Genomic DNA, 27,460 nt, shown 5'->3' with positions numbered 1-27,460 from the left:
GGGGCATTCGCATTCTGGAACAATCTGGCCACTCTATGCACTCTGTCTATCTTAAAGGTGGCCTCCTCCGGCCTATTTGTAAGCAAATTGAAAAGAGCAGTCACTCTCACAGCAAGATTATCAGCAGTAGACAGTTCGGGCAGACCTTTTATGCGAATATTGTTTCTCCTGCCTCTGTTCTCTTGGTCATCAAGGCGCAGAGCAACCGTTTGCAAATGGCGGCGGTTCACAGCAGCTTCCTGTTCTAGCATTGCCACTCTGGATTCCAGAGCTGTAGTGGCCGTTTCTGTAACAGATGTTCTAGAAGCAAGCAGTTCAACCTCTCCCCTCACAGAGTCTATTGCTTGCTGCTGTGCAGCTTCAATGTGGTGCACTATGGTGAGGATGTCCTCCTTAGTGGGCAATGCCTGTAGTAATTCCCTCAGGCCATGCAGCTCCCCCTGCAAGGAATGTGTGGATACTGCCCCTTGGGGATCATTCTGGACGTCCCTTACCGCTGGCAAATAGTGGGCCGAGATGACCGGGCCCCCTGAGTGAGAAGGAGGGGGTGAGGGCGCGTGGCATGTTGTGCCCAAAATGGCGGCCGCACCGGGGGGCCGACTCCTCACATCCATGGCTCCCAACTGTGCCGCCGCCGAGACCGTGGCCTCTGCGCTTCCGGCCCAGGAGGGCGGCGGAGAAGTGGCGGGGACCCGTTGCGGGGATCCCAGTATGCAGCGCTCACCCGTGGAGTCGTCCCGTTGAGGTGAGGAGGAGAGGCGCGCGCCTTGTCTCTGCAGCGTCGGCGCCATGACAGGGTTCAGGCTGTGCTGCGTCCCGGGACTGGAGGGGCTGCGGAAGCGGAGCAAGCTGCTCCGGAGGGTCTGGGAGCGCTGGTGCTTACCGGGCGGCTTGAGGGGAGGACGTTTGCGGGATCCAGGCATCCCAGGGAGAGGTATGGGGTCAGGAGAGGTGTCGGTCTGCACTGCTATGGACGGAGCTCCTCAGGAGTGCTTCTTCACGCCGCCATAGCTAAGCCACGCCCCCGTCTTCCAGTACTTATCAACTGCTGAATGCCCTGCAGGAAGTTGTGTATTTTTTCCAGTCTAACACAGTGCTCTCTGCTGCCACCTCTGTCTGTGAGAAGAACTGTCCAAAGCAGTAGCAAATCTCCATAGAAAACCTTTACTGCTCTCCAGCCTGGATAGAATACACTGCTCCCTGCAGGACATGTAGTAGCTGATAAGTACTGGAAGACAAGATTTTTTTGAATAGAAATAAATTACAAATCTCTGGCACCAGTTGATTTGAAAGTTTTTTTTTTTGCTGGAGTGCTCAGTGCTCAGTCATAAAGTGTATAAGAAATGTATGTTATTCTCCAATCCAGTTTCCTTCACAGGGTTTGTCCAGGGAACATTTCCTGTATTGTAGTTCTGCAGATGAAACTTAATTCAGCCACAGCCTTGTAGGATTCTCTCTTCCTACACTCACTGTCCTCCAAGCTTTGCACCATGTCTAAAGTCTTTCTTGGATAGAACTTTCTATCTCTATGCTCCTTTCTTCTGTTAAAGGCTAATGGTGTGTTTACACAGACAGGTTTATCTGATTTTTTAAGCCAAAGCCAGGAACAGAATATTAACAGCGAACGGGTCATAAAGGAAAGCCTGATATTTCTCCTCGTTTCAAATCCATTCCTGGCTTTGGCTTCCAGAATCTGTCAGATAAATCTGCCTGTGCAAACGCTCCATTAGGCTATGTTCACACTACGTAAATCTACGGCCGTAGTTCTCGCCGCAGAACTACAGCCGTAGATTTGCGGGGTGGAACATAGCATTATTTGCTATGGGATCCCGGCCAGAGCGTGCACACATCGTGTGTGCTACGGGCGGTTCCCATATGGTGCCGCAAACAACTGACAGGTCCATTATTTGCGGACGAAATTCAATGAATTCCGCCCGCAGAAGGACCTGTCAGTTCACACAGTGAAGCGAGCGGCTCCGGCCGCTCGCTTGACTCTGTGCTATGGGAAGCTCTGATGTGGGTGCGCGCTGATGCGCCCGCATCAGAGCTCCACGGAGGAAAGATCATCCGGCCGGTACTTAAGTACCGGCCGTGATGATCCAGGCTGAGACCGGCCGTTCCGTGATCCGGCCGGAGTCACGGAACGGCCGGTCAAATAAGTAGTGTGAACATAGCCTTAGGTTCCATTTACACAGATTATCCGCCAAAGATTTGAAGCGGAAGCCAGGAACAGACTATAAACAGATCAGGTCATAAAGGAAAGCCTGAGATTTCTCCTCTTTTCAAATCCATTCCTGGCTTTGGCTTCAAATCTTTTGCAGATAATCTGTCAGATAATCTTTCTGTGTAAATGGACCCTTATTTCCGCTGGATTGATATGAGCCCCTTTTGAATAATTATCTGCGACGGATGAGGATTCTGACTGTTATATTTTTGGGGTCCTGGGAGAAAGAGTAAGATAGGCATTTCTTTCCTACACATAAGCTTTCTCCAAATGGTGAAGCTTAGGACAAAGATAACAAAAGAATTGACAAGCTTTTGCTGTCCAGGCAGTTTTGGGCCTCTTTCCAAAATTCTCTTGACGTCTTCACCTAATCCCCACATAAATTGGCTTGTGGGCTTTATTGTTCCATCTCCTTTGTTTTTTTCTTTTACCTCTTCTTTTTTTATATAATGTGTCCCCCTTCCTCTATTTGCTGCCTATTCATTTCTTCATCCCTTGCTTTCTTTTTATTTCTACTGATATTTATTTTTCTATCTTTTAGTATTTGGGTGTCTTTGTGTTGGCTTTCTTCTTGAATTATTTCCATCACCTCAGCAAGTAACACTATGTTGGGGAGAGGTCCATGTTTGCCTTGAGACAGTGGGGCATTTCTTGTAGGTTCCTACGTTTGGCCCTTTTCTGTGCTGGAATCATACAGAACATTACACATATTTTTTGTATTTGTTATACTGTACACATTTTGTCAGAAAGAAATATTTATTGGCACTGTCATTATAACTTTTAAAATGTAAATCGACAGGGGATGTGATATAAAGCATTTACATTATTTTTTTTAGTTCTCATGCTTTAAAACAAAGCTATGCTTTCTTGTATCCGGGACATGCTTTATATCACATCTACTGTTTCGATTTTGAAAGTTAAAATGACAGGTACACTTTAACTATCAGAAATGAATGTAACTAAAGGTTTTCAGAAATTTCCCACATAATCACTCACCGCTTACTGGTCCTAAATTGTATGTTAATAGCTTATGACCTGTAGTCCATTTTCAGCTGGTCAAACTGCTCCGTTGCAGTACTAAGAGTTAAAGTAGGGGGGACTGTCTGAATATAAAAATGGCAGTGAATGACAACTAGGATTAACAGTAAGAAAGTACAATATAAAGTTGGTAAAGACTCCCTCTTCAGCAGAGAATACAGGGGGAAGAGAACAGTGTGGAGCCTTAACCATCAATACATAATGCACCTATGTACTAGAAATAATTTGGTGTTAATGCAGTGCAAGGAATAGGAAATTAAAGTGTAAAGAGAGTAATAGATGAACAGGTAGCAGGAATTATTTTTTTTATTACCCCATCCAGTAAACACTGCTAAGATGTTTAAAAGATAGAATGTTTTTCTATTCTAATAAATGTTATCAAAGGCAGAGACATAGGGGGACATTTATTAAAGGGGTACTCCGGGCAAAATCAATTTTAAGATATGTTACTGCCCAACAAAAGTTATAAAAATGACTAATAGACACTTATTATGGGAAATACACCTATAGTGCTTTTTCCCTGCACTTACTACAGCATTTCCTGTTCATATCTCTAAAAAATTGGTGACGTCACGTCTCATCTTCTCCAGCGCCGGCGGCTCCTCTTTCTCCAGTCCGTCCTGCAGGAACACCCCCTCCATCCTCCTCCAGCTTCCTGTACCTCTCTCTACTTGTCCCTATGCCAGCTCCCTTTGCCAGCTAACTTTGACAGTTCTCCCCTGAGCAGGGATCACCCCTCCATCTTCCCCCAGCTCCCTGCACATGTCTCTGTGCTGACGGCCTCCAGCACCGCTAGTCCGGCAGCTGCTGGCTCCCACTTCTCCCCACAACCCCTTACAATTCTCCCCTTACCGGGGATTACCCCCGTCGGCCTCCCACAGCTCCCTGCCCCCCTCCCCAGTGCCAGCAACCGCACTCACACCTAGCCCGCAGTTGCCGGCTCCAACTGCTACCCACTACTTCTGCCTGCTGGAGAAGGGGGCCCGCATGTGCTCCAGGCCGGCGGGGGTGATCCCTACAGCAGGCAGAGGTAGCGGGTAGCAGTGGGAGCTGGCGGCTGCCGGACTAGGTGGGAGTGCTTTTGCTGGTACTGGGCTGGTGCTGGCTGCCTGGGGATTGGGGCAGGGAGCTGGGGAAGGCCAACTGGTGAGGGGAGAACTGTAAGGGTTTGTAGGGAGAAGTGGGAGCCGGCGGCTGCCGGACTAGCGGTGCTGGAGGCCGCCAGCACAGAGACATGTGCAGGGAGCTGGGAGAAGATGGAGGGGTGATCCCTGCTCAGGGGAGAACTGTCAAAGGTAGCTGGCAAAGGGAGCTGGCATAGGGACAAGTAGAGAGAGGTACAGGAAGCTGGGGGAGGATGGAGGGGGTGTTCCTGCAGGACGGACTGGAGAAAGAGGAGCCGCCGACTCTGGAGCAGATGAGACGTGACGTCACCAATTTTACAGAGATATGAACAGGAAATGCTGTAGTAAGTGCAGGGAAAATGCACTATAGGTGCATTTCCCATAATAAGTGTCTATTAGTCATTTTTAAAACTTTTGTTGGGCAGTAACATATCTTAAAATTGATTTTGCCCGGAGTACCGGGCCCACTTAGGAATAAGTTTTGCAAATAATTTATTTGCAAGTGGGCTTTCTGTGCCACTTTTGCCAGAGGGACAGGAGGGGGTGTAACCGGGGGGCGCGGCAGCACATGCACTACATGCACTACATGCACTACATTAACCGTGCACTACATTAATAATTTTTTCCTTGGAAAAATGTCAGTGAAACCTATGCCAGCTCTGAGTTGGGGTAAGTTTCACTTTGTTTGCAAGGACGGGCTCCATGCGCACAGGATTTATCATCAGAGCTCCAGTTCAGCAGGGACCCCCGCATAAAAAAACGCCGGACTTCATAAATGTCCCTTATAGTACATAAAATATGTATCCAACATGGGAGGCCTTTTATGCAGGCTAAGGCCTGATCATTCATTCTGATACACTGCGTTGTTAGTGTTATACTATATGTAGATGAGGTGAGGAAACAAAAAGTTTTTTTCTTACAGGGAACATACCATACTCCTATTCATTTACTGTAGTCTGTAGCATCCATTTAAATATTTGCAGGACCCAGTCATAAATAATGATAACTTTTCTTCACATGTTGTAATAAAAGTGTGTCATTTCAGCACAGTGTTCCTTATACATTATCAGATCAGAACATAGTGAGTAATCACTTCAACTATGGGCATCACTCATGCTAATAAAGAGCAGAGAGAAGATGTTTCCCTGACATTTTACTTCCACAGGAGCATAGAGCAGTAGGTGTACTGACCATACTAGCACTGCTTGAGTTGGGATAGGTGAGTCTCTTATCATTTCTGAATATTGGCATAATACTGTATTTTATACTGTTGATAATATTTCATGAAATCAACCTGTTCAGACTGTTTCAAAGTAATTCCCCTTCCTGGTATATATATATATATATATATATATGCTATATTGCGGCATCAAGTCCTGATTGGGATTACATAATCAGATGGTCATATTATAGTATATAAAGCTCTTTCTAAGCATAGAGAGGCTTTAGAAGTGAAAGCCTATGGCTGTTATGTAACCAGAGGAACCTGCTAATGGGTACTTTCTGCTCAGTCTTCATGTCTTTTAAAATTCCACCTTTTATTGCAGTTGCAGTTCTGTGCTAGAAAGAAGTAGAATCTTATCAGACATTATGAATTACTAGATTAAAGGAAACTATCCATTAGGCTACAAACCCACTTGTTGGGTCTGCAGCGAGTCCCCTCGCTGCAGATCCCGGCCCTATACTTTTTAATGGCAGACAAACACACAGCAGGGATGTACATCCCTGCTGCGAGTTTGTCTGCAGCCCACCCCATTAACCCCGCCGGAGCTGATACATCACCTGATCCCGGCTCCGGCGGTTCCCAATGTCTTCAGCAAGCCGGAGCGGGGACCAGGTGAAGTATATGCTCCAGCCAGCCGCCCGCAGCCCCGGCCGCCTGATCGCCCCCCCCCCCCGGAGCAAACCAATCGCACCCCCCCCCAATCGCCCCCCTGCAGCACCGATCGCTCGCACGCCCCGCTGCAGCCCCAGCCCCCTTACTAAGCTAAAAAGCTGCTTTCAGGGGACTGGACCTGGATTTCTGGTAAGTACAGCTTTGTACATGATAACTTAAAAAAAATAATGAATGTTAATTGAAAACTTGCTTTATTTCACTTCTACTGTTGATTTAGATTTTGAAACTTATAACTAGAGATGAGCGAAACAGGCTTCAATAAGGTTCATACGAAGCCAAACGATTGACTTTGTCTGTGGTAAAATGCCTTTAGTAAAGCAATTGCACAACCCCCAAGATGACAAATCAACCATGGTACATGTGAGTGTGCATGTTTAAAGGGGAGTAATGAGATGTAACTGACAACTATGTATGACTAGATATACCCATGAAGAGCTGCTTTTTTATCTGAGCAGAATGTTATGATGGAGTGGGCCATTGCTGAGATGTCAATCATTATGTAATATTTTGGGTGGGGTGGTGTTTTTCTTTAAATGGGGTTTCCCAAGTGACAGAGTTATCCTTCATCCCCAGTGGTTGGACCCTTTGCAGTTTTAAGAACAGGGACCTGAGTCTCTTATTAGAATAGAGGGGCAGGTCATACATGCACAGCGCTGGTCCATTCAATCTCTGTAAGAGCTGTGGAGACAGTAAATTGCTGGCAGCTCCCATGGAGAATGAATGCACCAGTGCGCATGTATGACCTGCCCCCTCCATTCTAACAGGAGACTCAGGTCCTCGTTTTTAAAGGGGTACTTTGGCAAAAGATATTTTTTTCAAATCAACTGGTGCCAGAAAGTTATACACATTAGTAAATTACTTCTATTCAAAATCTCTTCCAGTACTTATCAGCTGCTTTGTGTCCTGTTGTGGGGTATATTTTTTCGAGTCTGATACAGTGCTCTTTGCTGCCACCTCTATGTGTGACAGGAACTATACAGAGCAATAGCAACTCCCCATAGAAAACCTCTCCTGCTTTGCACAGTTCCTGACAAGGACAGAGGTAGCAGCAGTATTCCAGATTCGAAGAAATACACCACTTTCTGTAAGGCAATTACAAGCTGAAAAGGAATTGAAGACTTGAGATTTTTAAAGAGAAGTTATTTACAAATCTGTATATCTGTCAGGAGCTGGCTATCACACTCGACTCCCGGAACTTCCATAGCGCGCAGTGGCCTCCTGATGCGCCGACGGCGCCCCTGGTAACCGGCCTGTCTGGTTTCTAAGAGCGCGCCGGCGGCATCCATAGTTTCTCTTGCCATGGCTGGAGCCTCACCGCCCCCTGGCCACACAGCTCAGGTGTAGCACATTACTGTTATTCTGACTGGCGGACAACACCATCATCCAGCTCTGTGGTGTGGCTGGGGGCTGGAGTCTCTGCCCCAATCACGTCCTGGGGCCGGGACTCCTGCCTCCGTAAGACTTTTGCCCCGATCATACCTCCTTGCCTGCTATAGAGCCTCATTCATGTGTGCCTAGCCAGCGTTCTATAATCCGTATTGACTTCCCTGGTTTACTGATTCCTGGCTTGGCTCCCTGACTATTCTCCTGTGTTCTGATTCTGTACCGCAACGACTGTAAGTAACCAACACGGCTAGTGGACCCTACTTTTTTGTGTTCGTATTGACTTGTCTCTGTCCTTATGTTGCACAATATCCAGAGTAGTATTAAAGGGGTTATCCAGCACTACAAAAACATGGCCACCTACTGTTGTCTCCAGCTCAGGTGTGGTTTGCAATTTAGCTCCATTTACTTCAATGGAAACAAGTTTTAAAACCCCACCCAAACTGGAGACAACAGTAGGGGGAAAGTGGCCATGTTTTTGTAGCGCTGGATAACCCCTTTAAGTCTTCTGCTTGGGGCCGGCAGAGCCGATAACTCCAAGAGGCAGGGACAGTTGGCTGGTTGAAGAGACAAGGCTTCACATTTTCTTTTGTCTCTAAGCCCCGTTCTGACAATAACTTTCCGGCAACTGTTGATTTTTAAAAAAAATTCACTGGAGTGCACCATTGAAGGAAACCAATCAGCACATTGTGGTGATATGGTTCCCAGCTGCGCAGTATAGATCTACTGTGTAGCTCCCCGAAGCTACTAGCCACATCTCCAGCGGTAGCTTTACATCAGGAAAAAAGTAGTTTTATTCCAGAGCACTAGGCTAGGAGAGGGGCGGCAACTAGTCACCTGGGCCCATGACTAGTCATGTCTCTCTACTTGTCACTGCGCAGTGCAGGGATGATTGACAGGCAGAGAGACCTGTCAGGGGTTTATTTATACAGTGGGGAAAGTATTTGATGCACTGAAGATTTTGCAAGTTTTGCCACCTACAAAGAATGGAGAGATCTGTAATTTTTTATCAGAGGTACACTTCAACTGCGAGAGACAGAATCTATAAAAAAAAATCCAGAAAATTTACATTGTATGATTTTTAAATAATTCATTTACATGTTATTGCATGAAATAGGTAAATGAACTATTTAAAAGCAATAATTGGCAAAACTATGTAAAGTGCTGCGGAATCTGGGTGCGCTATACAAATAAAAGCATTATCAAATCAAACAATGTGGTTATGTGATTTTTTTTTTTTTCTAGATTTTGTCCCTCACAGTTGAAGTGTACCTACAATAAAAACTACAGACCTCTCCATTCTTTGTGGGTTCAAAAACTTGCAAAATCAAATACTTCTTTACCCCACTATATATATATATATATATATATATATATATATATATATATATATATTCAATGTAAATGATGATGCATATAAATGAATGGATTATGGGTATGACAGTTTACTGATTGCATTGTGTGTAGATAGAGGTTGTTTGAGTGTGGTCAGCAGAAGCAGCCATAGGTTCTCCCCATGTAAAGCAATGTGATATTGCTGTTTCTATCAGCTTTGTAGAGATGAGCCTCTCCTACTCCTTAATGATCAGACATTACAATCTGCTGTTATCATCATGCTGTTATGTAATGAAAGAATACTGTCCAGGACACACTGTACTAGGAAATACTACATTCATTAGAGCTAGTTCTCCAGGCAGCAGCAGCAGACAAAGGGTTACCTGTCACTTCCCATTGCAATGACAGGACGCAGCGCTGTTACTAGGTTACACTCCTATCCTCATGCCATTGGTTGATGCATGCAGTCTGCAATGGCTTCTGATAGGAGCTTCCTCCTCTGTGCTGGGCTCTGCACACACCTCTAAGGAGGGAGACAGGGAGATTCTGTATGGCAACAGCATGTAGGGGGGCAGAAGAAGGGTTACATCTTAGAGGGTGTAGGAAAGCTTAGATGGGAAACAACCAGCAAGTCTCCAGCTGAGCAGGCCACAACCTGGCTGTAGGCACTGGGTGCAGGATAAGAGAATTAGCCTCAGCAGCAGATTGCCACTGCAGGATTTTCTCTCTTTATCCATCTTTCTCCCTGATCCTTGTCTGCAAACAAATCCAATTCAGCAGCACCAAAAATCGTGACAATAAATGAGGTAAGCAATCCCATAGCTATGCTTTATTAGCCTCTATCAATGCCTACCAAACTCTGCTGGGGTGAAAGGATCTGCAGCTTGTTATTTGGCTGCATCCTGGCCATCCTACCCCATCACTTTGCTGGATGCAGAATACTGTTAGCTATAACAAATAGGCTACCTGAACATGTCTAGTATTACATTCTGCTGGAAGAATCTCTCTTGTTGTTGTTGTTGTTATTGCTGTTATGTTGGCACTACTACATTATTATCATTACAGTATTGTCATTGGTTGTAGCAGATAAAGTGCAAGCCTAATATGAGTGGCGAGTTAATTTTACTATGTGCATGCTGTGTTTTACACAATCTGCATAATAACCCTAGGAATCAGCTGTTTATAGATGTATATAATGATGCAGAATAAAGACTGTGCACTGCATTACCTAGGAATAACTACACACATGCACATGCTACATTAAAGAGCCAAATGTTGCGGTTTGTGCAGCACCAGAGCTCATATTGCATTTTATTGGTTGCATTTTCTGGGTAATAAAGTTGCCCCTGCAGACTATCTCACAGTTGCCTGTGGTTGCATTTTTGCAGCATATTGTGCATGGTTATTTGGTTGCCCAGGGGGTAATTTAACTAATATATAGTGTTGACTGCTATTACTGCAGACAGTGAGTGGGCTTCAATGGCAATGATGATTCATATACACATTCAGCACTGACCTACTTATCTGGGAAGAGGTAACACTGGGAGATGTACACAGCATTTTAGAAACTTGGATATGCTGGTTATAAGATTGTTGTTAATGGCAAATTGCAACTATTAATAAAGTCCAAAACATTGTGTATAGAATACTGATTCTTTCTACTTAAAATAAAACATAAGTAGACTCTTAAAGCCTCCACTAAGGATTCTTAGCTATATTTTGGATGACAAGAAACATCATATATAGAGTAAATGAACTGCAGTCATTTAATATGCAAGCCACTGAAGTGGATTTCTACAGTACATTAGTGAGGAAAAATCTGCAGGCTTCAAGCAAGTACACCAGGGACATATATATACCGTTCTCTTGTAAGTAAACATGTCTGGCAAGGACACGCAGCGTAATGAAAGGCATTAATATCCCCTTGCAAAACAACTTCTGCAGAGAAAAAGGGCAAGTGCAGTCATTTGTCTACCTGCAATGATAAATGTGGGCAGGATGTTCTGCAGGCCTGTATACTAATAGTTGGCTGGCAAGGAAAGACTGTGAAAATCGCACTGTAATGCTGCTGTGCAGGCCATGAGAGGCTGCAAGGACAGATACAACAAACACAGGGTGCCTTCTGCTTTGTACAGCAAATACCTCCGTCATACAGGCCTTCAATAAAGCAGGTTATTTTAACAAATGTTTTTACGGTGCCATTTTTTTATTCAGACAATATTTACCATGCATTCTTTATAGAGGCTCATAGTGTACTAAAATGCCTAAAAAAACACCATGGACCTAAAAATACGGGTAAAGAAAAATGCAGCTGACATACCTTGTAGTGGGGTTTATACCAGATCAGTGCAAAGCTGTGAAAGTTATTGTATTTGTACTCTCACAAGAATCATGTAGTATAGATACAACATTGTTGATCAGTGGTATTGTAGGAAAACAAGTCTATTTGGAAATTCTGCACTATTTTTAGGAATTTTTTGTAATGGCCCAATAATGATGGGTACCCCTTAAGCCCTATGCTTAGTAATGATTTGTTTGATATTGTAAAAATTATTGCATATTGTTTCTAAGTTTCCAAAATACCCACTACTTTCTATGGATGGCCTGTGAACTCACCTTGTGTCTGAACAGTAGATAGAAGGCATAGACTTAATTTAGTTTGATCACTTTTAGCGTGGGTTGACACGTAACGGATGCCTTTACTGTCACTTTCAATACAATTGCATACTCGCAACGGAATTGTCATCAGTATGTAAAAGGCTGCTCCCTTAACCCCCCCCCCCCCCCGTGCATACATTACCGGGTCTGCGCTCTGGCCTGCTGCAGGGGCTCCTGGCGTCTGGCCATCCTGCTCAGCCAATCAGTGGCTGCGGCGGAGCAGTGGGGGGAGGGTCTAAAAGGGCTGCCACTTACATACTCGCAGCGGGATAACATTTCTGCTGCGAGCATGTAATCGTATTAAAAATGACAGTGAAAGGATACACTGCGGATTTCACTGCAAACTCGCAGCATTAAATTTGTGTGAATCCGTTACGTGTAAACCCACCCTTAGGCTATGTTCCCACACACTATTTTTGCTCAGTATTGTGGTCACTATTTTTCATCTAAAACCAGGAGTGGATTGAAAGCACAAAAAGGCTCTGTTCCCACACTGTTGAAAGTGAGTGGATGGCCATAATTTAATGGCAAATAACGTCATTTATTTCAAAACAACTGAGGTTTTTTTTTAAAAAATAGGCAAATATTAGCCTTTAAATGGTGGCCATCCACCATTTATTGCGTACCAACCTATTTGGAACTGAGGTTGTAAAGAGATATTAAGTGATGTTTGTTAACTATGCAGTTCCCTCAGTTTTATTGCATAACCTCCTTTTTCAGTAAGTAGGTCAGAGCTATGTCTGAGAGCACAGATTTCTCTGCTGGTGAATCATCACATCCAGAACAGCCTATTCACTGGCAAACGTTTTCTGTACATGAATTGTTTTACTGCTTGCAAAAAGTCAGGCACAAAATTAAACATTGCTTTGGTTACCTGTCCTCCTACAAAAATGCATCTGTTTGGCTGGCAAATATTTTGAGATGGATTTTTAAGTTTAGCTTTCACGTGACTTAAAGGGAATGTAATGACAGAAAATAACCTGCCTGACACTGCTGTTCTGACATAAGTGACCCGTCTCAACTAGAGATGAGTGCAACTCCAGCATGCTCGATTCTGATCATTAGGCAATTGAATACTGGTGGCTGAAGAAGTTGGATGCAACCCTAGGGAGTCCTGGAAAACATGGATACAGCCAATGGCTATTTGCATGTTTTCTCAGACTCCCTAGGCCTGCATCCAAGTTTTAATCAAATGCCGAACTATTGGACTTGAGCATGGTTAACGAGGAACTATCAGCAGTTTAGATGAATCTAACCTGATGATAACCACCTATTAGGAGCACTGGGGCACCATTAGGAGCACTGCCCCATCCCCATAACACCAGTGTGCCCCCGGCTGGCCCTCCACTTTCTAATAATAATCAATCAATGGAGCTGGGGGCAGGATAAATTGTTGTTATGGGGGTGCGGGCACTGCTTCTAATGTTCTTACCGGACTGTGGAGCAAATGACGAACTGCACCAAAACGGCCCTGAGGATGAAGTTAAGAGACATGCCTTCATCCTCGGCGTCTCCTGCACAGTAGGAAACTATCAGCAGGTTAGATTTGTCTAAGCTGCTGATAGTTCCCATTTAAATTGTGCTCACCTGCAGTCTCAGCCAATGACTTAGCAGGTATGTTACCAGGAACCAGTCCTGGTAGGAATAGTGCTAATTGTTTAACTATAAATATGTTTTATTGGCTAAACTTTTGTACACATTTTTCTACTTGACTTAAACCAGTAAATGGTCTATTCAGTTGTTCCATTTGTGAGATTACTATTTGCTTTTTACCTGTTGCTTCCTATGTTGACATACAGACTTATTTGCTTGCTGTAAAGGCCTATTACAGGGAGCGATAATCTGCCCAATCCGGCTAATTTAGCAGATTATCGCTTTGTGTAATAAGGACAAATGATCATCGGACAATCCTTGTCTTTCAACATGTTGGAAAATCACTGACAGCTGATAAATGAGTAAAAAAGTAATAAACTTTATATATACATGTCCATGCTCCCCGGTGGTCTTCTTGCTTCTGCCAACTGTAGATCTGAGCTGGTCTCTGAAGTAATAGGCAGCTCAGCCAATCACTGGCCGTTGTGTTTCCCGAGTTGGCTAGTGATTGGCTGAGCAGCATGTCACTTCAGAGACCAGCTCAGAAGTTCCAGTGGTGGCTGCGGGGATCGGGCAGATGGCAGAAGCAAGGAGAACACAGGAAGCGTGGACAGGAATGTATAACGTTTATTTTACACTTAAGGCAAGGGCTGCATGGACGTGTATTTTGCCAGCATTATTATGGGAGCACTGCGTGGTATAGTACTAAATGGTCACAACGACCTGTTGAGATACATGTACGCTAAATGTGAGTTTAGTCCAGGTGCACCTCTGTGGAGCTTATGAGGTCTATGCACCATCTTGGTATACTGTGGTAGTAAAGAGAACAATAACTAATAACAGCATGTACTTTAAACTATCAGTCACGAGTTAAAATGTTTCTGGTACCAACATAAAGTAGGTCACGAAATAGAACAGTTCAGGCCAAGTGGTCCTTACATCATGGAAACTGTAACCATAGCTACTGCATCCTGTCACTATGGCAACACCTTTTCTCTGTCAGCATCCATCCACATGTGTTGCTTTTCAATTTACTTGGCAGGAATTACATAAAGGGCTCCATTCTGCTAAGTGCCTGTTAAATGAATTCTAGCGGAATCAATTCTATAGAACTTAAAGGTTACAAATGTAACAAAACAAAAAATACTGCCAAAAAACAAACATAAAAGGCACTCAATAAAAATGCTGAAAAGGATAATGTCTGTGACAGAGGCCCAACAGAGACTTTTTCCAGTGCAAATAAATGATCAAATATTAGAAGGTGGTTTGCACTTCCTATACAGGAAAACACTAATAATATACTATCATTGTGGGTGCAGGCTTCTTTTAGCTAAACCCAGCAAGGGATCCTTAAAGGGAACCAGTCAGCAAGATTGTGCTGATAGGGCTCCCGGCAGCACAGTGTAGATCTACTATGCAGCTCGTGGAGCATAGCAGTCGCAGCTGTAGCAGGCGAAAAAGATGTTTTATTACTGGACCTATTAAGGGTCTCTCTATCTGTCTATCATCCCCGCACTAAGCTCTGACCGGCAGAGAGCCGTGACTAGTCACGAGTGGCTCCCTGCCCAGCTGACTAGTTGCCACCCCTCGGGTGGCATAATATAGCTAAAGGGGTAGCTCCCTCTACCATCACATGGCTTAAACCTTGACACTAACATTGCATCTTGATGTCTGCAACCCCTCTATATATATGCTTACCAATCTAAGCATATATGCTTACTAACCTGAGAATATATGCTTACCAATCTGAGTTTATACGCTAACTAATCTGAATGTAATGTGTAATGCTCGATATAACATGGAACTGTTTCAGGATGACACTGTAGACATTTTCAAATTAAATATAAATATATATCTACATTATCACTATACTGTAGATAATATAAATATATTATCTACATTATCTGCTTAAAATCTTTTTTGTACTAGTACGAAGGTCATAAATGGAGTGTGGTTCACACAGTAGGCTATGTGATGAGAAAATCTGGTGCTCTCCAACAATGAGGCTTTAAAGGGGTTATCCAGCACTACAAAAACATGGCTACTTTTCCCCCTACTTTTGTCTCCAGGTCAGGTGCGGTTTGCAATTAGGCTCCATTTACTTCAATGGAACTGAGTTTCAAAACCCCACCCAATCTGGAGACAACAGTAGGGGGAGAGTGGCCATGTTTCTGTAGCGCTGGATAACCCCTTTAAAACACTAAGGGGGGAATTTATCAAGGACTTTGCGCCTATTTTTAGGTAAATAATTGGATTTTTCACCCATTTTTGGTCTAAGTTCTATTTATGAACCAGTATTCAACACGTGAATATTTTTTAAATGCAACTTAAGTTGGGATAATCTGGGATCAGCGTCCAATCTATCATTTGCAACTTTTTTAAAAGTCGCACAAACAGGTGCAGGAGTTTTTTTTACGACTTTTTACTTAGATAGATTCACTAAGGCAGTACAAGATTTTAATAAACCAGTCCTAAAATATTGGACCAAAATATACACCAATCCTCATTAGAATAGTTGAACACAGACTCATTAGTAAATGTCCTCTAAGTTTTCTGGTTCAGTTTCATTTCCTCTAAAGTCACTGACTTGGGGCATCTAGAGACAGTAAGAAATCTATAACAGTCATCCTCCTGACATCATGAGCATTACTTGGCCATGGAAATGTATTCATCTGCCATACCTTGTTTTGTATGACGCTAATGGAGTTTGCCAGGTGAATTTCTTAATATTTTCACCTTTAAACAACATCATAAAGCAAACACATTCATTATTTTCTTGATAGCTTAAGGCTCCATTCACACGGAGTAAAACTGGCGGAATTCCGCAGTGGGAATCCCACCAGCGTCCTTAGCCTACTGGTAGTCTATGGGAGACTCGCCTGCCTCCTCTCTCTGCACTGAAGAATGGTCATGTCAGTTTTTCAGCGCGGAGAGAGGAGGCACGCGAGCCTCCCATAGAATAGACTACCAGTATGAGTGTATGAGGCTGGCAGAATTCGCCAGTTTTACTCCGTGTGAACAGATCCTAAATGACAAGGGGAATGTCACAGAGGTGATTAGTTAGTCCAGAAATGTTGAAGTGTTTCCATGAGTTACATGTAGCTGATAAATAGAACACATGTTCCAGGAGATATTTCTTGGATTATGAGACACTGGAAATAAAATGATTGTATGTGCCAGAACAGTAGTCTGATTCTAGATGGATTTAAATTGCAAATGAGTACAGACAGAACATTGTGTATTGTGGGGGTGGTTAAAAATGACACCTTAAGTTTCACCTAGTAACAAACAGTGTCATTGAAGATTACTGTGAAAATAACACTGTATGCGGTTTCATTCTCAATAAAGATGCCTAGACAGGTATGTAATGTCCAGATTTGCAAAATCTAATGTGTTGACAAGGCACAAAATCAGTTCAAAATGTCTATGAACAGTGCTGTTTGTTCTTGAAATAGGCTAAACTAATAATTGTTCAGAAGTATTAAATATTGGATCTGTTCTGAACAACTGTTTTACTCTTCTGATCGCCCATTTAAAAAACGACTGGGAACAGAAATCTGTAGCTGGCTGTACATTAGACCTTTTAATGTCCCTTTGTCTTTTCATTTGGAATATTGGTAAAAGACTTTAGATTATACTCAATAGTCAACATATTTTGAATTTTTGGCTACATTGGTTTCAGTTAGGGTGCCCCCCCCCCACTCTTTTTGTGGTACACTGTATGTACCACACAGCAAGGCAACAACAGGATGCTAGCGTTGTAAGTCAACAGCACTAACTACTGAGCCACCATGCCTAATAATTCGTATCAGGGAATCTATTATTTTCTGCCTTGCAATTCAATATACTGTATAGTAATAGTTATGGGAATTCACTGCTAATACCTGATTATTATTTTTTTTTCATTGCAGGAGACACCATGTTGACCAGTATTGCAGAACGGATAATGTACTGCCTAACAGGCAAAACCCCAAATTCTGTGGGTCCTGCAGATATTTCAGAAACCAGTGATGGCTTTGATTTTTTGGAGGTGAAGCCGGGCCGTATTTTAAGAGTGCGACACATTTTGCCTTCTCGATCTGGAGGTGTGGAGGAGGAAGAATTTGAGGATGTAAAGGATTCAGGCCGGGGACTAATTCATTGCAAGCGTCGAATAACTGTCTATCGTAATGGGCAGCTTGTGATAGAAAATCTTGGTGCCACCCTTCGTTCTGAGATCTTGCACTGTCGCAATGGGAATACGGAACCAGCTGGTACATTGGAAGTGGAGCTTTCAGATTATACCAGCACTGGTAATGAAAGTGCTGGAGCAAAGGAAAGCGATTTACCAACCGGGAAGCGCAGAAAACGTAAGCCAAAGAAAGTTTTACAGGTTGACTGCCAGAGACGTGTTACTAGCTGCAAAGGAACAAATTCGGATGTGGTCCTATTCTTCATTCATGGTGTTGGAGGTTCTCTTGACATTTGGAAAGAACAACTGGATTTTTTCTCAAAACTTGGGTACGAAGTTGTAGCACCAGATTTGGTGGGACATGGCTCAAGTACAGCACCACAGATAGGGGCAGCTTATACCTTTTATGCCCTTGCTGAGGACATGAGATGTATGTTTAAGCGATATGGCAAGAAAAGAAATATCTTGGTGGGGCATTCATATGGGTAAGTTAGCATACTAACTTTTTCTGATTTGTGAAATATACTGCATATACAAAGATTTTTTATTTTCATGTAGTTTGTAACACATATATAGCAGATTATTTAAGTATAAAACCTAATGGATTTAATGCAGTTTAGGCAGATCATTTATTTTGACATCAGTTTTCTAAGCCTTTTCATGGAAAATCATGCAGCCACAGGTCAGGAAGAAACATTTTTACCATTTCTGCATATTCTGTCTTTAGTTATATAACTGCTAAGAAGTGGCATAAAAGGTGCAGTAAAAAAGATCAGCAGTGACACTTTCTGCATTACTCCCAGTGACCCTGCTGCCTGCTCAGGGACATAGCTAAAGGTTCACAGGCCCCAAAGTGAATGCTTGTGCTTATGTGCCTGTGCAGGCCTGGAGCTGAAGGTCCAGGAGCTGTAATACTAATTTTGCCCTTGCCATAGCTATCATTGGTCAAACCAATCAATATATTCAATAGTTAAAAATGATATCTTTTAACCCTTGTTGATGAACAGCATAGGCAAATATCAAATTAAGAGAAAAGGGTTAATACACAATGCAGCTTTTTGTTTTATGACTTTACTTGGCTGACCTTTAACCTGTGTGACACCTCTGTCCCTGTCAGTGCTTCTGCATAAACCTTTATATACTGGTGAGCACTGGAGCTGAATTTTAGCATGTCAGGCATAAGCAGTCAACTTTAAAAAGTTTCAAAAACAGGGCCACTTTCTTCCAGAAACAACACCACTCTTGTTTCTAGTTTGGTTGGGGTTTTGTAACTCAGTTCTATTGAAGTAAATGGAGCTTAATTGCAAATCACACCTGAACTGGAGACAAGAGTGGTACTGTCTCTGGAAGAATTGCCACGTTTAAAAAGATGAGGGGGGGGGGGGGGGTCTTGGGCACCCTGATTTATGGGTCCGGTCGTCACTACTGGATCAAGCACAACTCTGATAACTAGGCTAAGGACAATTTGTAGGCAGTTTGTCTCTGTAACTTAAAGGGAATGTTCCATCAGTACATCTCTTTTTTACATGAGTGGATTGGCGCCGTCATAGAGATGTTGGTGCTACGGCCTTTTTTTTTAAAAAACTGCCGCCTGATTCCCGTGCACAGCGCCTGTCTATAAACAAGCACTGGCTGGGGATGAAGCACTGGAGGCTTCCCCCCCCCCGTGATGCGGCTCCATTATAATCAATGGAGCTGCATCGCCCCCAGGGCGTGGGCAGAGATCGACAAAGTGATTTCAATTGGTGAAAACAGATGTCTAGGTGGTAGTCCAGTTCAGGCGGGGATTTATTGTTCTAGGTGCTGCAACCTCACTGATGTGCAATAGTCTGCAATAAAATGTAGTGGATGAAATAAGATAAATGAGATGTCCTGCAACAGCTTTGGGCATAGAACTGGCAAGAGTGCTGGGGGATGAGAGTTGGCAGGGTGGAAGGACTGTGCTAAACACCTAAGGAAAGCTATGTAATCTGCATTTTGGATTAGCTAATGGCAGACTCTATTTCTGTGCAAAAAGCATAATGTGTATTAATACCAGATTAATTAATGTGTAAAATACCAGAAAATATCACTTCACAATGGACAGCCATACAGATAGCATTAGTGCTACTACTGGCCATTAAAAACTACTTTGTATTTTACAGTTAGAATGGAATAATCTCATGATTCACATTTGTAATGCTGTACTATGGTTTGTTGTTTTACTCACATAGAGTAATGAGAATGAATCATAGATAAGAGGCCGATGAGTATGTATCATGAAAAAAAAGAAAACAAACATGAAAGATGTAAAACAGTCATTAGATTTACTGCCAGTATACACATGTTATTGCACGGGTCTGTTGAACAGGTTATGCATCAGCTTGCTACCATTGCATTGTATTACTACACTGTTATTTTATGACAGTGTATCTATCATACATTTATCTTATGCCACTGATGGTAAGTGATTAATATGTGTTTTATAGCGTTCAGCCACTTTGATGTAGCAATACCTGTAATGCTTTAACATTTATGTTTCCAATTGTTTTTTTTTGTCCATCTGCAGAGTCTCATTTTGCACTTTTTTGGCCCATGAGTTTCCTGATTTGGTCCACAAGGTTGTCATGATTAATGGTGGTGGTCCCACAGCTCTTGAACCTAGTCTCTGCTCCATCTTCAACATGCCTACTTGTGTGTTGCACTGTCTTTCTCCATGCCTTGCGTGGAGCTTTCTCAAGTAAGCTAAATGTAATAAGCGTTCATAAAGTAAAAAAATGCTTTTATTATGTAGAACAATTTATTATATAGAACATATACAGGCTTTCCTGAGCTTCTGACCTGCAGCCGTAGCACCTTCTTACTCCTCCCTCCCATACCTGACCCTGCTTGGGACTCCAGGGGGGGGATATGATTTCAGTTTTCAGCAATTGGTAGGGATATTTTAGTTTTAGATTTAGTTTTACACACATATTTTTTGGGAAAAAGGCAAGGTGGTGGAAAGGCATCACCAAAGCTGCAGTGGTGTTTCTAGGGACCAGCGTTTCACATGGTGGTCTTAATCCATATTACAATGAAGTAATATGTCTCATATGGAAAAGGCACCCTCATAGATGGCCCCCTCTTTCCCCCCACCCTCATAGATGCTCCCCTCTTTCCCCCCACCCTTATAGATGCCCCCTCTTCCCCCCACCCTCATAGATGCTCCCCTCTTTCCCCCCACCCTCATAGATGCCCCCCTCTTCCCCCCACCCTCATAGATGCTCCCCTCTTCCCCCCCACCCTCATAGATGCTCCCCTCTTTCCCCCCCACCCTCATAGATGGCCCCTCTTTCCCCCCACCCTCATAGATGGCCCCTCTTCCCCCCCCACCCTCATAGATGCCCCCCTCTTTCCCCCCACCCTCATAGATGGCCCCCTCTTTCCCCCCCACCCTCATAGATGGCCCCTCTTCCCCCCCACCCTCATAGATGGCCCCTCTTTCCCCCCCACCCTCATAGATGCCCCCCTCTTTCCCCCCACCCTCATAGATGCCCCCCTCATTCCCCCCCCCCTATAGATGGCCTCCTCTTTCCCCCCCACCCTCATAGATGGCCCCTCTTTCCCCCCACCCTCATAGATGGCCCCTCTTCCCCCCCACCCTCATAGATACCCCCCTCTTTCCCCCCACCCTCATAGATGCCCCCCTCTTTCCCCCCACCCTCATAGATAGCCCCCTCTTTCCCCCCCACCCCACGTGCAGGCTGATAAAAAACAAAAACAAAACTTAAAGGGGTTGTCCAGTGAAATTTTTTTTTCTTTCAAATCAACTGGTTTCAGAAAGTTAAATAGATTTGTAATTTACTTCTATTTAAAAATCTCAAGTCTTTCCATACTTATAAGCTACTATATATCCTGCAGGAAGTGTTGTTTGTTTACATTCAGAAACAGTGCTCTCTACTGACATCTCTGGCGGAGTCAGGAACTGTCCAGCGCAGCAGCAAGTCCCCATAGAAAACCTCTCCTGCTCAGGACAGTTCCTGACTCCGCCAGAGATGTCAGTAGAGAGCACTGTTTCTGAATGTAAACAAACAACACTTCCTGCAGGATATATAGTAGCTTATAAGTATGGGAAGACTTGAGATTTTTAAATAGAAGTAAATTACAAATCTATTTAACTTTCTGATACCAGCTGATTTGAAAGAAAACATTTTTTCGCTGGACAACCCCTTTAACTCACCTGACAACGCGCTCCCACGTTGATCCTCACTCGTTCGGTCTGTCCTCGGCTGCTGCGCGGCTGCCGGGGGTGTCGCGTCTTATCCCCGGCAGCGCGCGCATCCCTAAGCTCCCTGCGCGCCGGAACCGGAAGTCAGGGCCCAAGGCGCGCAGGGAGCTCTGGGATGCGCGGCTGCCGGGGATAAGACGCGACACCCCCGGCAGCCGCACAGCAGCCGGGAGAAGACGGAGCCAGACTCTTGTGACCGCAAGCAAAACAATGCTTGCGGTCACAAGAGTGATTGATAGGCAGTCCTCTCCTCACAGTGACAGGGAGGGAGAGAAGGGGAGGGGGAGCGCACGGGCACGGAGTTCAGATGCAGAGTGCAGACAGTTTCTCCCTGGGTAGCCTAACCAGGAAGAAACTGTCTGCACGAGAGAGGACACAAACAACTAGCTGGCCGGGCCCGGGCCCCTTGATGCGGCGGGCCCAATAGCAACCGCTACGGTTGCTATGGCGGTAGTTCCGCCACTGCTTTCTGTGTTTTTTAATCCACTCCTGGTTTTGGTGCAATATGAGGACCACAATACTGACTGAAATATACGTAGTGTGAACCCAGCCATATACAGTAAGTGAGGGTTATCATTATATTGTTTTTAGAAAATGTCATTTTTGGAAAATAATGTGAAAATGATTATAAATAAAGAAATGTACAACATATAATAAATAAATAATGACATGATTGGGTAACTGTATGTGAATTCTTTTATGTAACCAGTTCTCTCTCTCTGTCATAATAGGGCTGGCTTTGCTCGACAAGGTGCCAAAGAGAAACAGCTCTTACGAGAGGGTAATGCCTTCAATGTTTCATCCTTTGTACTACGAGCCATGATGAGTGGCCAGTACTGGCCAGAGGGAGATGAAGTTTACCATGCAGAATTAACTGTCCCTGTCTTGCTGGTGCACGGCATGCATGATAAGTTTGTTCCACTCGATGAAGACCAAAGGATGGCAGAGGTGAATATATTCAAACTTTCTATACCTGTATGTTTGTATTATATGACGTTATTTCTTTCTTGCCCATATGTAGCTACAGCAGAACCTTGTGTGTCTAGTCTGGTCTAAGTTTACTCACCTCTAAGTTTACATAGCTGTCAGATCAGATCTTATATCAAAAGACCGTTAGAGCGTTTTTTTTTAGTATCCCTTATATTTCAATTATTCTGCCAATATGAAAGTACAGTATACTGAAACCAATAAATATTTCACTTTAAGGACCTGTCAAGTATGATTTTATCCATCTATCAATAATGGATGAATTGGAAATGGCTAAAAGTTTCTAAATGACAAGTGTTGACCAAATTATTTTTATTCATCATTTAAAATATAAATTCTCATTTGCTGTTTGATTTAGTCAAAAAACGAAAGGTTCCTGTGTTTAGATATCGCCGCTGTTATGACACCCCTTGCTGTTCTTTAGGTTTTCTCCAAGAATATCCTACTAAATGCTTCTAGTGCTTCGGGTGCGTTAGCACGCTTCTCCAGACCGGTCTGGAAAAGCTTGCTGACGCACGCGAAACGGCTGTCAGGTAGGTTCACCGAATGGTGCTGGCGTCTTAGTCGCCTGAATACAATGGATTGATTTTAATGAAGCTACAATAAAAGTCACGTTTTATGGTGAGTGCCCTCCTTTCATCTTCTGTACTGAAACAAATTACCAATATACACTTATTATGAGAAATGCTTATGAATAGCTTTTTCCCTGCACTTACTACTGCATCAAGTCTTCACTTCCTGGATAAGATGGTAATGTCACGACCCAACTCCCAGAGCTGCGCGGGCTGTGGCTGCTGGAGAGGATGATGGCAGGGGGATACTCAGCGTGATGTGTCCCTCAGTGTCCCCCTGCCATCATCCTCTCAAGCAGCCACAGCCCGCACAGCTCTGGGAGTCGGGTCGTGACATCACCATGTTATCCAGGAAGTGAAGACTTGATGCAGCAGTAAGTGCTGGGAAAAAAGCAATTTATATGCATTTCCTGCATATCCGCCGAAAGAAGTGACATGTCACTTCTTTCGGCGGATAGCGGAATATGCTGGCCCATGGAGCCGGCGGAAAGGCGCGCGGCCATGCACACGGACAGACAGTGGAATTCTGCGGACATTATCCACGAGAATTCCTCAGTATGAACCCACCCTAAGTGAGCATGTATGAACAAAATAACACAGATTGAAGAATACTGGCGGTGCCATAACAAGTATGTAACAGCTGTAGACAGAGAAATGTTTTTGAAATTCTTCCATTTAAAGATATTTATGTGATGTAACAGAAATAATAACATTTATTAGTGGGACAAAATGGGCTTGAAGAGCATAGTTCTGCTTCAGTTCATTTCTCGCAAATATAGGGATATCTAGTGGATATAACTTGGAGTACTTTACCTTTCAGGCTGTGTTCACACGTATCGCCTGAAAGGTACAGTTATGCCCTATGGTCCTGCATGCTCACAGTGTATTTGGGTTCACACATACCGTATCCACAGCTGATTTCACGCTGCGAGTTGACAGCGATATTCCACTGCGGATACCTAAACTGTCACTTCAGTGGGAATCCATACTTGCAGCGGAGCTGTCATCTTGCTGCGAGTATGGAAAGGTCAGCCCCCTTAACCCCCCGCAGCCCGCGGCCTGGGGGCTTCTAGTGCCAATCAGTGTGCTGCCCCACTACACATTGTTTTATTCTGTGAATCTGTGAAAGATTGTTTACACGAAGCAATCTGCCAATTTTTAACGAACGTCCAATGGCGATTTGACAACATGTTGAAAGATCAAAATGAACGATTTCTCACTCATCGCTTGATCGTTTGCTGAGTTCACACGAGCTAATTATCGCTGAAATGCTATCATTATTGTGAAAATTCAAACGATAATGGTTCCATGTAATGTTACGTTTACACGGAATGTTAATTCGCCCAATCATACGATTAACGATTTCGAAGTAACAATTTTTTTTTATAACGATCAGCGTTTAGACGGAACGGTATATCGTACGGAAAATTCCTTTTGCGATAGTTTTGCAATCGCTTAAGCCTATCTCGCACATAGGTAAAATCGGTGAACGACTGTTTACACGGAACAATCTGCGAATTTTTTGCGAACTATGGACGACGATTTAAGAACATGTTCAAAGATTAAAATGAACGATTTCTCGCTCGTCGTTTGATTGTTCGCTGCATTTACACGTACGATTATCGTTCGAATTCGATCGTTATCATGCAAATTCGCACCATAATTGTTCCGTGTAAACATAGCATAAGTGCACCATATCAGGGTCCATTTACACGGAAAGATTATCTGACAGATTATCTGCCAAAGATTTGAAGCCAAAATCTGTCAGATAATCTTTCTGTGTAAATGGACCCTCAGGGCCAGTGATCAGCCAATAAAAGAGCGAGCAGGCTTGTTTGTCAATTCTTTTCACCTGCTTATAAATCATTGTGCAGCTGACAGCTGATTCCTAGAGAAGAGCTCTAATAACCCATCCAGCAATTGTTTGTGTTATAATAGTGCCCTGTCAGTGATCCCACTGGCTCAAAAGCTGTGCCTGCATTATCACCTCTTGAGCCCTGTGATGATTGACAGCCAAGCTGTAATGGGAGGAGATTAGACATAACTATGAACCTGGCCATTCAACTGCAACTGCAGCATATAAGGAGTAGACATAGGAAGAGGACTCCCTCTCCTACATCATTGAAACCCATGCAGTGTGATTGTAGGTTTATTTTGCATATGTGTTAAAAATGTTTATATATGTTATCAATGCAATTAAGTTAAAGTTAACATGTTATTAAAAGAGGTAGTTCAGCAAATAACTAAATAAATAAATAAATAAATAATATTCTTTCAAATCAACTGGTGCCAGAAAATGCCAGAGATTTGCATTTTACTTCTATTAGAAAATCTCAAGTCTTCCAATACTTATCTCTGTGCTGCGGAATCTGTTGAGGCTAAATAAATAAATATTACAGTATTATTATTATTATTATTATTATTGTCTCCAGTACAAATCTCTGGCACTTTCTGGCACCAGTTAATTTCATAGATTTTTTTTTTTTTGCTGAATTACACCTTTGAGCCATGTTCACACTTTGTAAGACACCGACTGTTCTGTGACCCGGCCGGTGTCTGAGAAGATCATCCTGGCCGGTACTGCAGTGCCACTAAATTCCCCGCTACTCACAATGGAGTGTACGGCTGGAGCCACTCACTCCATTGTGTGAACTGTCAGTTTCTTGCGGTGCGGCTAGGGATCCCAGCCGGAGTGTATACTACGGAGCCCCTGCCGCAGAATCCTGCCTGCCTCAGTGTGTCAATGGGATGCCGCACGCACCTCTGCGGCTCTCCACTCAAAGAATTGACATGTTAATTTTTTGAGCAGAGAGTCGAGGCGTGCGCAACATCCCATTGACACACAGAGGCATGCAGGATTCTGCAGCTGGGGCTCCGTCGCAGAATTCTACCTGCCTCAGTGTGCCAATGGGATTTTTTACTTAATGTGAACAAACCCTAAAGCTCAAAATAAAACTTTATCAGCCTAATTCAATTTACTGAAATGTATTGTACAGTAGATAAAATTATATATACAATGTCAGTGATGAATAACACATTTGACTAAAAAAGTGTTTTTGTTGTTACAATAACTTTTTTATTTATACCTCCAGATCCTTCTAGTCAGTTTTCTAAAAATCATAGAAGAAGGCAGTCATATGGTCATGCTTGAGTGTCCAGAGACTGTTAATACTTTGCTTCATGAGTTCTTCTTATGGGAGCCAGAGTTGCAGAGCACAAGTGCAGAAGAGGCTGTGACTGAGTGAAGAGGAAAACTCGTAGCTGACCTTATTGAAGAACAGAAGAGACTTTCTGCTTATTGCCCAAACAGCGACATACAGTCTACGTTTGGAGAAGACGTCTGGTCGGTGGTCTGCAACCTAATGGCCAAAGTTTAGACTTTGGTTTGCAGTGAAGATGGCGTCCAGGGAGAATATTGTTTCTGTCAATTCAGGAACTTTAGATACTACAGCTTTTTAAAAGAGGTCCTTCACCACTTTACCTCCTATTCAGCCATAATAATATGCAGGACGAATAGTGGTTGTCCAAGGTCCCTTGTGGGTAACACATCCGATTGACCATTATTGTAGAATTGTGGTATGTTGCCTTTTAAAGAACCTTGCCGGTCAAAGGTCTGTGTAGGAGGGCACAGTTCCTCACTTGCTGAGAGCTGGTAAAAGTTAAGAATAAAGAAATAGAGAAATTATAATATAGTCCACCTATAAAATATCTGGGGATGTAGACAAACGGTTATGTCTTTATTGCCAAAAACAATCTGTGGCAGAAAAATAGTATTGGTGTAAATTCCATCTCATGTCAGGCCCAGTGGAGAAAAAAAGACTACTTGTAGAAATTGTTGAAATCACATAAAGAATATGTAAAGTTATATAAATAATGTTGATAATGTATTTTCTGTGGCTCTTATTTATGACTGCCTTGTCCTTTTCCTTCTGATATGACCATGGAGGTTGTTTGATGGCAGTATACATCAAAGTAAACATTTCATTTATAAGACGTTTCTGACTTTTTTATTCCTTAAACCTGAAAATAATCATGGCATAAAATAATAATAATCACCTAAAGCAGTAGTGATCAGTCCAACTTATGTGAATGCATCAAATTAGTCCCTGACTACTTCAAATGGCCACATATCAAATTCAGGCAAGGCTAGGTGAAGGTTTATGCGATCTTTTTACCCAAGTCAGACTATATATTTTATATATTTAAAAAGAGTTTGTGCTCCTCATCAGATA

The 27,460-nt window shown here is 43.2% G+C and overlaps 1 protein-coding gene across 4 annotated transcripts in view; it reads left to right on the top strand.

Annotated features, from left to right (window-relative positions):
* Positions 1–27,196, top strand: part of ABHD8 (abhydrolase domain containing 8) — a 67,881-nt gene extending 40,685 nt beyond the window's left edge. Inside the window, exons 1-5 of one of the 4 annotated variants that reach the window (XM_069962218.1) lie at positions 9,460–9,807; positions 17,164–17,908; positions 19,972–20,142; positions 22,401–22,617; positions 26,321–27,196. In XM_069962218.1, coding sequence (XP_069818319.1) covers positions 17,172–17,908; positions 19,972–20,142; positions 22,401–22,617; positions 26,321–26,473 — 1,278 coding nt within the window. In that variant the 5' untranslated portion in view covers positions 9,460–9,807; positions 17,164–17,171 and the 3' untranslated portion in view covers positions 26,474–27,196. Of the gene's footprint in view, positions 1–9,459; positions 9,808–16,577; positions 16,613–17,163; positions 17,909–19,971; positions 20,143–22,400; positions 22,618–26,320 lie in introns of those variants that run through there. The other 3 variants (XM_069962219.1, XM_069962220.1, XM_069962221.1) reach the window with 3 other exon arrangements.
* The last annotated feature ends 264 nt before the right edge of the window (positions 27,197–27,460 follow it).

Source organism: Dendropsophus ebraccatus, chromosome 3, assembly GCF_027789765.1.
Source record: "Dendropsophus ebraccatus isolate aDenEbr1 chromosome 3, aDenEbr1.pat, whole genome shotgun sequence".
NCBI lineage: Eukaryota > Metazoa > Chordata > Amphibia > Anura > Hylidae > Dendropsophus > Dendropsophus ebraccatus.
This window is presented reverse-complemented; position numbering and strand designations above follow the sequence as displayed.